Source organism: Onychostruthus taczanowskii, unplaced genomic scaffold, assembly GCF_017590055.1.
Source record: "Onychostruthus taczanowskii isolate IOZ18803 unplaced genomic scaffold, ASM1759005v1 scaffold54, whole genome shotgun sequence".
In the NCBI taxonomy this organism is placed as follows: domain Eukaryota; kingdom Metazoa; phylum Chordata; class Aves; order Passeriformes; family Passeridae; genus Onychostruthus; species Onychostruthus taczanowskii.
Window position 1 is genome coordinate 3,514,140 of NW_024503013.1, and position 14,169 is coordinate 3,528,308.

A 14,169-nucleotide genomic window follows, 5' to 3' on the forward strand; every position below is an offset into this window, starting at 1 on the left:
ATCTATGAGGAAAAAAAACCCGAGTAATTTATTATAAAACAACTAATTTTCAACATTTATTTAATTAAAAAAAAAAAAAAAAAGTTTATGAATTTGCAGGAAAAGAGTAGTCTCTCACTCCACCTCATTTGTTCTGGGGGACTTTTTTTGTCATTGTGTTTTATTGTTCATTTGTTTGGTTTGGGGTTTTTTAAATCTGTTCCAGAAACTGGGTTTTCTGTGATGTAAAAATATTCTATTTACCTGAATGATTTTCTGTTTCAAGATCTGGATTCTAAAAAGGCTCAAGGTCATTCCTATAGGTTCAGCAGTGACTCCAGACTAGTTGTTCTAGTGATCCTTCAATAACCAGAGAACATGTGTCTCTAGTTGAGGTTACATACTGACCTATACACTAACATTAGCAAATTAACTTTTAAAGCTGGAGTGAACTTTTTAACATTGACTCAATTAGGGGTTGTGAATTCTGGACTGGCGATTACTGAAATAGCCACAGCAGTACTGATATATACAGCAAAAGACATTGTATAGAAAAACAGAGACCCAGAAAAGTGACATAACTAGAAATTCCTATTTAGAAAAAAAAAGTTATAATATATTTAAAGAGAAATTCCTTGCAGAAGATGTTCAAAACCAATCAATCTTTTTGTTGTTAGTTCATCCAGGATATAATTTTTGAGGTGTAAGCATGAATAACTTGATTTAATGTTTATTACTTATGTGTAAAACATACAGAACAAAATTTTAAAAATACCTCATTATGTTTTCAAATCCAATAGAATTAAGTAAATATACAGAATTAGAGGTTTCTCTAATAGTGTCTGAGTTGTCAGAAAGAGGTTGATTAGACAGCATAATTACAGAGGTTTTATGCAACATGCATGTGGGTGTGAGAGTACATATATATACTTATACAAAAACAGAGAAAGCTAGATAAATTGATCAAAGGGATCAATTGGGCAACAAATGATAAAGAACTTTTATGAACTAAGTGTAATGATTTCTACAGAATTTCTGATCTTTGTTTGAGACGAGCAGGAATGAAATGTTCTTGTGTCTCTCCTTGTGAATTCTAGAGAAATACATGTAGTATTGAACGGTTAGTTTATGGTCCCATGGGGGTGAGGAAATACTGACCAGAAAAGCTTCATGCAGGCTAACAGGAAGAAAGCTAAACTTTGCTTAAGAAGGATACCTTTTGGAGCAGGCTGTAAGAGTATACTATTTATCCTATGGCAAAATATAATAGGGAAGTAAATCTGAGACTCCTCACTGTTGCATGCTTGTTCTGTCAATCACAGTTTATTGCAAGAATGACTAATGTGAAGGAAACCTCTGTTTGAGGGTGGGTAGGCTGTCTGCTCTGTCACATGTAGCAAGTGTCCTCTTTAGGTTGAAGAATCCCAGAATGTTCAGAGGAGTTTACATATTTCAGTCTTGCACCAGCAGTTTTGAAAGAAAGGGACACAAATGAACATTTTCAGGCTATTTTGATATAAATGCTAGCTACCAAAATCCTTAAGTAACTTAGATTGTTTCAGACATCACAAGGTTTTATAGACACATAAAGTAACATGGTTCAAGAACCATACCTAAGGCAAGCATTCCAGATCACAAACATTCTATGGGTACATTATTACATGGAATTTCAAGGAGTATTTCTGACTGGCCACATAGAGAAAATAGTAGCACTGAAAAATATGAAAACTTGAGGACTTTAGACTTGACTCTATCTTGCAGTGCATTTCAGACATCTCAGTGAATGGATGGAAACACCAAAAGATTAAAGATTGTTTATTTTACTGACAGAATTCAATGTTATTGTGGAAAATTATTTTTTTTCCCTCTCTGCTCTGTAAGGATGTCTTACCTCTTCAGCAGGTCAGTATGTAGCTACAGAAATATTTCTTAGATGTAATAGAGCTTCAGATTCAGATAGTTGTTTTTGCTTTGGTTAATATCTAAAACTGATACAACCTTTTTTCTTTTTTAAATTTATATCTGTACTTTCAAATATAGCATAAGTTATAAAGCCATAAGTAGTCATCCAATGTTCACCATACATTTTGCTCAGGAAGTAATGATCTTTCTTGGGGAACTCTATTTCTTTTGACTTACTTTGATGTCTGTAGGACTAATAATCTGGATCTTGCAGCTGGGTTAGTATTTAATAGTTTAAAATCAGATCACAGCAAGCTGATTTTTTTGTCATACTAACACTCACTCTATATGTAGGATTTTCATCAATTACCCAAGTGCATATTACAACTGCATAAACTGCACTCCAGGGATTCAAGCATTGCTTTCAAGTGTGGGAGGGATTCGGAAAACACTTTACACATCAAATTTTCCCTGAAACGCACTTAGCCATCTCTCTTTCACAGCTTTATCTGTATAGGTGTGAAGCGAATGACACAAATATAATTTCATTTGCTCATGTGAGCCCTCAACAAGACCTCATAGATACGGTTCATTTTTATTAAGTGTTGTTACAAATAATATGGAAGGGAAATATCTCCTATTATGAACAGAATATGTATTAATAGTCCCAATTGTTAGACACGAGCAGCTTCTTACTACTTGATGTATATCCTCTGGATTCTTGTCTTTGTGCTTTACCTCAATGAATGCTGTGGGGCCAAGTTTTATATCTTTGCTCCTGCTTAAATCCTGGTTACTTGTGAAACATATGCTTATGATAGGACTCAGACATGATGCTTTTACTGAACCTGTAGCCCTTTTGAATGCTGAATCTGTAGGAGAATAAAAAACGGTTTTCTAATATTTTTGTGTTATGACCATCATAAAAGACCACATAGCTTGGTGGTAATTTATGACACTACATCTGCTGAGCTACAGGAGCTTGGAAAAACTATCCTGCTAATGGTGTTCTAAACTAAAATTGTTATGCATTCATCAAGATGCAATAAATAGAAGAAGAGCTAATGCATTAAAGTTAATAGGGCTGCTGGAGATATTTATAGTGAATAACAGTACGGATAGCACTCAGATGGCTATTAATCTCACTGGTAAATCCATTTTAGTGTAAAGTTTATAAAAAAGGAAGATTGAGAGAGAAATACTTTGCTGCTTATGGCAGGCTAAGGTAAAAATGTGTCACATGACAATGAACTCATTTCAGGGTGCATTCACTAGATTTTAAAGCTATTTCTAGATATATAATTATAATATATAATTATGGTGTATATTCCTCTTATTCCTTAGACTTTGCAATTTTTGTCACATTTGAAAAATCAAGTTAAATCCAGTATGCCTACTACCAAAACTAATGTTTTGGTGACATCAAAAAAATAGACTTGAAATTAAAATAGTTAAAGTTGTCTGTAATTTTGTAACAAAGCTGTACAGTGCAATTGTAGTAAGTAGATAACTTACTGGTTAATTACTTACTAAAATGGAAACAAGAAGCCCAAATAATGCCAGGCTTATTAAATGCTTTCTAGATTCTCTTTCATATGTGGTATTGAATAAGCCTTTAACACTTAGATATTTCATCAGTCTAAACTAGAATTTATTGACAGCACAAGTTGTTACGCAGAAAGGGTTCACTAAGGACATCTAGTCCCTTAATTAATGTTTGTACATATATCTTATTGGCCTGGCCAGACCTTTGCATCAGGAAATAGCTGCTTGTATGTATATCTCAGTTTTGGTTCTGTGAATTATTCTCTCTTGCTCTCTAAATATTATTAATATAGCCATTATATTTTCAGTACAAAGCAATAAAATAAATAATAAATAAATAATGCATCTTTCCCCCATTCTTAAGTTTGTGTCCCTATGAATTACAGTACTAGGTTTGCCTAAGCTCAACATTTGGGATTTAAGTCAAGAATTCTCTTTTAATTTTCAAGGTTGAAGTAGAATATATAATGCATGGATCAATGCTAATGCAATGATCCAAAATACTGATCTAGCAGATAGCAATAGTGAATGTAGGGAGAAAATTGATATGCAAGGGGAATAAAACTGAAAAGAACAATCTTTGCTGACAACATGGACAGTGGGATTGAATGCACTCTCACTGGTGTGATGATGACTCCAAGCTCCGTGGTTCAATTGATGTGCTGGAGAGAAGGAATGCCATCCAGAGAGACCTAACAGGTTTGAGAGTATGGGGTGTGAACCTCAACAGGGTCAAGATCAAGGTCCTGCACCTGGGTAGGGCAATCCCAAACACAAATACAGATTGAGTGGAGAAGGGATTGAGGGCAGGCCTGGGGAGAAGAACTTGAGCTTAATGGTGGACAAGGAGCTTGACATAACCCAACAACATGTACTCACAGCCCAAGAAGCCAACTGTATCTGGGGCTGCATTAAACGAAGTGTGGCCAGCAATTCAAGGGAGGTGACTTTGCCCCTCTACTCCACTCTTGTGGAGTGCTGCATCCAGCTCTGGGGCTCTCAAGACAAGAAAGATATATGTTGGTTGGAGTGAGTCCAAAGGAAGGCCATAAAGACGGTCACAGGGCCGGAGCACCTCTCCTATGAAGACAGACTGAAAGAGTAGAGGTTGTTCACCCTGGAGAAGAGAAGGCTCATGGCACATCATCCATCAGCTTTCCAGTACCTAAAGGGGACCACAAGAAAGATGGTGAAGGACATTTACAACAGCATGCCGTGTTGTAATGGCTTTAAACTAAAAGATAAATGTAGATCATATATATAGGCAGGTAACCTTCCACTAGACTACATTGCTCAGGGCCCCATCCAGCCTGGCCTTGAGCACGTCCAGCGGTGGAACATTCCCAGTTTCTCAGAGCAACCTGTTTCAGTGCCTTGCACACTCATAATAAAAAATTTCTTCCTTAGACATAGTCTGAATCTAAACTTCTTCCATTTAAAACCATTGTACCTGACCTTGGCACTGTCAAATTGCTGATGATTTGTTGCTCTGAAATTTCAGGCACTTATACCAATTTTGTTCAACCAAATTTCTTTTTCTTTTTTCCTCGTTACGTTAGACGCTTCTCTTGTGAGTTTTACATCTGTGGTTTTTCATTACACCACCTACATTTATGTCAGACTTTTTTGCAGTTTGTGAATTTCCAACAAGCTGATAAAATACACATGTTCACTCAAACTCTGAATGAAAAAGGGTTGTATTACAGACCATAGTAGCATGCAGTTCATGAAGCTGAAAACATCAACAGAAGGTATTTCAGTTACTTATAAGCCTTAATTATAATTAGATCACCTTTCTTTGATTAATATCTAAAGCAAGGTCCATGAACATTTTTCAAAAACTCACTTATTTAGTGAATAATGAAAATTATTTTCTGGTTAAACATTATTCTTTCCCTTCTTTTTTCTTCATCCCAAAAACCCCAAAACCTTTATAGAGTGAAAATTATCTTTAAGAAAAAGACATATTTAAACAGATATATTTAATTAAAATGCATCATCATTAAACCATTTCAACACTTTGCTGTCAAGCAGCCCAGGAAAATAATTATCTCCCAAATGATCTCATTTATAATAAGTAGGATACCTCTCAACTGTACAATAGTCTTCCTTTAAACTGAGTTAATGTAATCTGTTTTAAAAATACTGTAAAGTAGAAAATATTACAATCTAGATCAATCCCTTTAATACTTTAGTTCTCTATAAAGCTTCTATCTCTGAGGAAGTAGAAGCATCTATAGAAATCCCCAAATCTGCCCCCTGAATTTTTCTTCATTTGCTTCTCCTCTATGACACCTCAAGATCCATAATTTGTGGAGTCCCAAAAATGTCCTGCTCCTGGGGGAAAGTCAGTTGTCTTTTTTTTTTCTTTAGTCCCAGCCAGGTCCATCAATTTCTTTGTGAGGCTGAACTGACATTTGCTGAATGGAAAGGAGCTCATGACTCCCTGCACTGCTTGTCCCTGGGAGCTTCCTTAGGTGAGAATGAGCAAAGTCTCTCTGTCCTTCCTGTCACACATGACAGTTCTTGTGTCATTAACTCTCCATGTAGATGGCCAGTACCCAGCAAAAATGAGCTTATTGCAGCAGTTTGTGCCTCTTCCTCTAGCAGAAGTCTATATCAGGTGGGCACTGCTTTGCTGCTGTGCTGGAGACACAGCTGATCAAGGTGAGAACTGCAGGACTGTGCACACCTAGGACATATAAACCATGAGTTCTTCATGTCTTTTTTTCCCCCTCTATGTTCTGCTGCTAATAATATATAAATAAATCTATAAATCTACGTATAAATATATAAATATATGCATTTTCATAAAATGGTTCTGACAGAATACAGTGACAAGTACTTCAATCACTGAAATTATATCAGTAACCAGCAGGAAATCAAATTCCAGTGAAGTGACCTGTATACTTTTATTTCTCTTTCTAGTTTAATTTAACTTCCTTATAAAAGTTGTATTAGCCAAGGACCAAGTGTTGTATGTGCAATAACTTTGACTTTTGCCTTCTGCAGGTTTGTTTCACAAAGCTAACTGAGGCACAAGTTAAAACGATTTCATTTCTTTAGTCTTGTATGTTCAAGTTGCATGCAGAACACTCTTGTTAATCTATTTCTCTTCTTGTATTTCATGCAAACCTGCACTGATTCTATTAAGAGGATTTTTTATTAAGCTTTAAATTTTCACTAGTATGTAAGACCACACTTTCTTTTCAGCCTTATTATTTTGTGCTATAAGAAGCACCTGAAGCAAGTATTATATATTCATTGAACCCTCAGGAGCAAGGCATATTTCAAAGGAAATACCTGCAGTGTCATAATTTTCTATAACTTGTTACTTTAATTCAACTATTTCCCCCTCTTTTAACCGGAAAGCTCAAAAATTCCCTTAGTTTTCAAGGAAATTTCAGCCAGTGCACACATGGGGTTTGGAAGAAGCTGTGTACATGTGTGCATGTGTGTGTGCCTCTGTTGTAAATACAGAGAATAAACCAGCAGCCGATAGTCTTAATATAGTAATAACAAGGTTAATTATGAGTGGATTGGCATGACAGAGACTTGTGATAATTCTCATGCCAGTATTATTGACACAGATTTCTTTTTTCTTTAGAGACATGTAGAGAAAATGGAGATAAAATGTTGCCCTACATGTCAAAACTGCATGCTGATATTCTCAGGTCTATAAAGTGTGCAGGGAAACATATATATTTAAAGACTCTATCAAAATTAAAATAGATATAAACAAGCATTTCATTTAAATGGACTTTTATTAGGGAGATCTACCAGGAAGCTTAATGAGAGGTTTTTTATGACTAGCTATAGTGGTGCTAGAAGCAAGAAACAATTATTATTATGGAAAAAAGGGGTAACAACAACAAAGTAATGACACTGAACATCACTGTGACATTCTTCAATAAATCCAGAGCCCAGGTCTTAAGAGAAGAAAGTCTGAAGGACTTAAGCAATGAAGCAAAACCACAAAGATGAAATTATTCTTATGCAGGGAAGTCATAAGATGTGCAGTAAAACCAGCTTGCTGGCCCATGAGCTTTTCTTCATTGATCTCAAACACAAAGACTTCAGAATGTGGAAACAGGTGTACTACTTTAGAATAAGTATTAAACTCAATACATCAGGAGAATCAATAAGAATATCACTTTATTAAGAAAATCATTAAAAACTAACAAGGAATAGCAAGTGCAAAAAGTAATTCCATATCTATATAAGCATTAAGAGAAGGAGTAAAGAAAACGGAATGTTTCAGTTCAGCAGAATGGCAAAGCAATAACAAATTGCTATGTAAAATCTTAAACATTTAATGCATTTATTCATTCAAATGAGAAATGAGAGGTTTCTGGATACAGCAACTAAAAAAAAATCTGAAAATAATGAGGTTGGGAATGAAAATAATCTGAAAGTGAAGAAGCATGCATGTTTGTCTCAATTTTGTTCATCCCTAAATATCCATTTAGGGCCACCATTGAATTGCCTGTCCCAGTGCAGCCATTCCTCTAGTAAAGTAGATGGGTGTGGAGGTGCAGCAGTCCTTCAGAAGTTCTTTAAGAATGACCAAAATCCGCTCATGACAGTGTGAGTCATTGTGACAGACGATCCCTAAACTACCATGTGTGAGTACTAACACTGTTTTCTAGGTGAGAACTAAACCTTTGCTTGCAGAATAATGGTTCAGCCTGGAAAAATTACTGTGAAACATTGTGGCATGTGTATTGGTGCCAAAGACTCTCAAGAGTTCTTAAGAATGGTTAGAAGCAGATGAACTGGCTGTAGAGGTGGAGAGCTAGCCTAGGTGGATCATAAAGTTTCCCTAGAGTCTTTTTTTTCTGGTTTTCTAAACATCTTCTTTTGATGTACATCCATATGTTATTTGCAATCTAAAAGGAGGCTCTAGTGTTGCTTGTATGTAATTCTGTGACAAGAAAAATGCAAGTAACAAACTTCTCAGATAGAATGAAGGTATGATCCAAACGATTATTGCTTTTATACATGCCATCACTCATGGTATTCTAGCCCTGACCAGCTGTGCATCAGTTCTTTGCACAGTTGTCTAAATAACATGCAGTGTCATAACTGTGTCAAAATTTCAGTGTACTTACCGATAATAAACGTGCAAGTCACAGGGTTTTTCTGAATAATCTTTAAGACTGGTTCCCCTCCACATGCAGTGTATTTTAATAGTATTTTGTATGAATTTATTGTTTTAGTAGAGAATGTACATAAACACAAAAAGTTCATTAAAAAGTACTTAGCAGCATCATTTTTCTGCAATTAACAATGCAATTAGAGTTCTAATTTTATGTCTTCTAAGGGGAAAACCTTCTTTAGTGTATTTTTAAGCATATTGAAAAAATCAAATGGTCAAGCAGAAGCAAAAATTTTCTTAATACCAAACAAAGTCAAAATGAACCCATTCTAGGAATAAAACAGCCCAAAGTTAATGAAGAACGAGTCTTTCTTATTCCATACCTATTATATTAAATACATTTTTAATTAATCTCATAATATAATTAAATATTTGGCTCCATTAATTAAATTGTAATTGCATGTAAGAGAAAGCATAACTTAGATATAATTGCTCTATAAACTCTGTTTACCTTGTTCAGAGTTACTGTCAAGGTACTATAAAGAACACAAGGATATCAAATAAATATATCTCAAAGCATTTAATAAATTTTTTTTTCAAATCATATTAAACATCAAATGCCATCTCTTTTTAAAAGAATTATATTATTTTCAGTATAGTTTCTCTAAAATTTAAAATGTGTGTGTGTTTGTACATATGTTCTTGTAATGATGCACTTTTGTATACTATGCAGTTGAAAGAAATTTTTTGTCTTTAAATTTTATTTTTATCCTAAAGAAAAGAGAGACTGGAACTTGTACTTTTATACAACTTAAAAATGGGTGGCAGAAAAGGTTTGATTTATATATAAAAGAAAAATAAACTGGACATTTTCTCTTTGCCACTATTTCATTATTATTTGATGCAAAAATTTTATGGTAATGGTATCAAAAGCCATAATTGGGAAGTCATCCCTATCATGCTTCCAGGAATATTACTTCATGGGCAACATCACCTTTATTATTCAAATGACAAAGTGGTTGTGTTTGCATAGGCTTGTTTTTACTTTGTTAAATGGTTTTACATTCAGATAGTTTCAAAGATAGCTTTTTTGTCATAGGCATCCCTAAGAGCACAAGATTTAGATTTGATGTGCATGGAAAAATACAAATAAGCAAAAGATTCATGGGAGAGCTGTCATACATCAGAATATTTCTGAATTTCCATTTTGAAAATTTAGATAGATATCTGCATACATTTTATCTGCATGGAAACAAGAAATATAATTTTTTAAAAGCATTATTAGGGAGGAAAATATTTAATTATATATTTTAAAGAGTTTATATCTTTTTATGGCAGTTGCCTGGTACCATGTTTCTCATACTAAGTACTGGAGGACTACTTGGGTACTATTGAGGAGCTTCTAATGTTTCTTTTTCATCAGTGTCTGTGTTAATGGAAAATAAAATTCCTAACTAGTCTATCCAGAATACATAATTTGTTTAATTAATTGTGTGCTTCTTTATAAGTAAATTATTTTTGAACATAGCATCCATCAGTCTACTGCAGCAAATAACTTCAAAACACAGACACAATACTAATTCAATTTCACTCAAGATATAAAACACTGGATGGTTTCTGCCTCAGCAGGGCCAACTGGAGCTGGTTGCCTGGGACCATATACTGGAGGCTTTGACCATATACTGGAGGGAGATTCTACCATCTCCCTGCTATACCTGTGCAAATGTTCAGCCACTCTCACAGTGGGAAAAAAAGTGTTTCCTGATGCTCTAAAGGAAACTTCTCTATCTCAGTTTGTGCGCATTGACTCTGTCACTGGGGACCGCTAGAGTGGCTCTCTTTAAAGGCTTCATCCTCTTTGCACCCCCTTTTCAGGTATTAATACAGGTCTCTCAGCCTTATTGAATGGGAGATATACCCCAGAAACTTCCTTATTTCCCAGTAGTTCCTTGAAGAACTGTCTCCAGTCTGTCCATGTCTGTCTTGTACTGAGGAGCCCAGAGCTGGGCACAGTCCTTTAGCTGTGGCCTGCCTAGTGCTGAGCAGAGGGGAAGGATCATTTTCCTGTGGATGCTGGCAAGGCTTTGCCTAGTGCAGTTCAGAGTACCACTGACCCTCTTCGTGGCAAGGGCTGCTGCTGGCTCATGTTCAATTGGGTGTCCACCTGGATGTCCAGGTCTTTTTCTTCCAAGCTTCTTTCCAGCTGGCTACCCACCAGCATATGGGGCTATGGTGTCGTAATTGAAAGTCTACAGTTCCCAGACCTTTTGCAAATTCAGTAAAAACATGCAGATAGATATTAAAATTTAATCATAGAGTGTGCACATGTATACAGAATACTCTGCTTTCAAAGATCAAAAGCATCAGTTTTTGTGTAATGGGATTTAATATAGGGTTGAAAGGACTTTTTCACTGTGGTATTAATATAAAAGTTTCTACCCTAATTCTACTGCACATTTATACTTTTTTCTCAATTTTATCAAAACCCACAGACAATATAGATTTCTAATGTATTGTAGAATGCTTTTTTCTCCCCCCTGAACAGTGTAAATTCCTGTATATCACAAAAACTAATAAATACTTTTGCTGAAAAATCCATGGCAGTAACAGAATCCCTGAAGGATGTTGTACTTGATAATTCTTAGAGGTCCCTTCCAACCTGAGAGATTCTATGATTCTGTGATGTAGCATATTGTGAATACTAAAACCTTACCAAAACTGATATAGTCTAGTCCTTTTTGACTGGGATGTCCTTCTACATTATATGTTAGTGTAGAACCCTTTCTGGCTGTTCCAGGTTTCTGTTTTATACTCCTGGTGGCTATTCATCAACTGACAATCAACTGAGAAAGGCTGAAATTGGATCATTCTCCTTCACCCTTTCCCCAGCATTATCTGTGGCCCTTGCTCCTCATGTTTTGCCTAGCGAACTTTAGAGAGGAGAAAGTATCCTGCAAAGCTTCAGTGGACATAGCTCAAGCACGGCAAGACCAATACAGTGGCACTGGAACCAGTGCTGTAGCACTGAATGTCAGATGGTGACAAGGGAGAAGATTGTTAAATCTGCAGCCAGTGTGATATGTTCGATGAGCCGGAGTAAAAGTGAGTTCAGTGTTCATTTACTCAGGATTATGCTGCTCTAGCATTTCCCTGGGACATGTACATACACACATACAAGTTTTTCATTCCAGAAAATCCTCTAGCAGCAAAGTTATTGACTGATCTTCTCTGTACTAAAAGCTGAACATTTTTACATTTAAGATTTACTAGTAGGTACAAAGTGTTTCTATTAATAATTTAAGCTAACCATACCTGTCAAAATAAATGAATGAAGTACAAATCACACTGCTTTACTCTGGTATTATTGTGTGTGTTTACTTCATTTCTGTTTTAAAAGCATGACTAATCTCTCTGTGGTTTAAGGGAATGAGCAAAAATATCTGTTACATGACTGCAGAAGTTACTAGTTTTACAGCCAGCAACTCATGTACCAATTCCAAAAATAAAAAAAAATCATTAAGAGAAAATCTACATTTTTGCATATATTATTGTGTTTGGTTCAGGGCTTTGGACGTCTGAAATAATTACGAGATGTAAGAATATTTTTTCCCTGGGGGCACTCTCTGCATTTGGTACATAGGGGTTTAAAAGCAAAACAATAGGTCTGAATACCCATCAGTATATTTGTTTGCTAATAATGTCTTCACAGACGCAAAAAATGAGGCAAGGAATGAGTGGGTAAATTGTCCAAATATCTAAGAGCCTGTAGAAAAAAGGCATTGAGCCCAGGCTGCACTGATTTGTGCAAGTACCTCCCTTACTTCTTCCCTATTAAAAACTGGTGTTCAGCAACGCAGAAAGTTGGAAGATATGTTTATTATGGAACTGTATTAAATGGCACGGTCTTAAAACTACTTAAAGTTTTCACTACAGTGTCTTTCTGAAGTTAGGTAATCCTTCAAACTGGTATCTGATGTGTTGGTGATCTTGATGCAATTTTAGACTCAACTGTAAACTAAAAAGAAAATTACCATTTACAAACAGTACACTCTTGAATGAGTATTGCCATGTTTAAACAAAATAGTAAATTTCATACCATCAATTTAAAATAACAGTGATGGCAGACATTTAGGATCTCATTCCTTATATGTGTTTTTGCTCTGTTTGAACCACATGGAATGTTTTTTGCTCCTGGAGTTATTTTTTTCTTCTTAAAAAATATCCTAATATTTTACTTTGATGATCTGTTCATTGTGCTCATTGACTTAAACAGTCTCCATTCTGACTCTCTTGTCATAGTAGAATCTGTGATTTATCTGTTTTCATATGCCTAAAGATACAGCCTTTACTGAGTGGTCTGTTGCATAATCAGACTGGCTTGGAGTTCACTAAATGTAATCTTACACTGTGTATCTCAATTAATCTTGCAGACTGTGGCTAATCACATCCCCACCGGGCAGGCTCACGTATCTCACCAAGCTGGATTATTAAAATCCATATTTCACGTTAACAGCCATGTATGTGAGATTAGTTTCTAAGTAGTAATGCACCTGCCATAAATACCTCATATCTGGTATCTTCTGAAATACTGCTGCTGTCATCGCTGAAAAAGCATGATGTGCATTCAAAACTAGTTTATGTTTCTTTTTTATGGGCAAGTGATTTTTTTCTTGATACCTTTTCTTTGTTCTGATATATCTAAAAATCTATACAGCAAGACTGCAATGAAGACAGAACCTGGGAAGAGATATATTCTGGGAGGTCTGATAGAAGAATATTAATATAATAATTTATTATATTAATATAATAAAGAAATTATATTAACTTTATTTATTTATTATCTTTTCAAATAAAAGCTTAACTGAGAAAACCTGCATTAATTTAGGTTCAGACAATTAGACGTACATTAAGGACTAAATTCCATTTTACAGCAAAACTTTTTAAATCTGGAGTAACTCCAGTAAGCTCAGTTAGTCTAGAAATTGCCTTAGCATTGTCATTTTGCTAATTACATCCTGGGATAGAACACTTTCCATCCGATCAGTAGACTGTTAGCAGATGATCCAGACAGTGGATCTTGGAGTTTCAGGTCTCTTGGGTCTGTAAAGGCAACTTATGCTATACTTCAAGCTCAATACTTTTAAAAGGAAGAATTTCTGTTTAACTCCCTGTATTCGTCAATACAATTGCTGCACTAATGCCTGGGATCTGCAGTAAAGACCAGGCAGACTTTTCTTTTCTCCGAACATTGCTTAAAAGATATCTTTGGTTTAATGGGACATAAGAAGAGTTAAAAGTGTACAGCTACAAGTAAATAGGCTTTTCACAGAATTGCTGAATGTGATGATGCTTTACTTAAAGGAAATAAAATAAATTAGAATGCTTATTCTTTTCCTAATGCATTGTTCCCTAATTTAACTTCTCATTCCTATGGGAGTGTGTTAAGGTCTCTCTGCATTCAGGCGAGCAGTGTTTGTCTCGCAGCTGTCTGGCAGAGATATCTCTGGCTGACTCTTGGGATTGATGGGTATCATCCCTGCCCTTTCACAACTTTCCAGGCTTCCTGTCAGGTGAATGCTTGAAAAGCCTCTGCTTGGAGCTCACAGATTCTTGACAGACAAAACTGCTGTTCTGGTGATTTACAG

At 35.5% G+C, this 14,169-nt stretch overlaps 1 protein-coding gene across 1 annotated transcript in view; it reads left to right on the top strand.

The window, feature by feature from the left end:
• The first annotated feature begins 4,034 nt into the window (after positions 1-4,034).
• The window catches only part of CNTN5 (contactin 5), a 269,832-nt gene continuing 259,697 nt past the window's right edge, over positions 4,035-14,169 (top strand). Inside the window, exon 1 of the mRNA XM_041417056.1 lies at positions 4,035-4,182. Coding sequence (XP_041272990.1) covers positions 4,035-4,182 — 148 coding nt within the window. The remainder of the gene's footprint in view (positions 4,183-14,169) is intronic.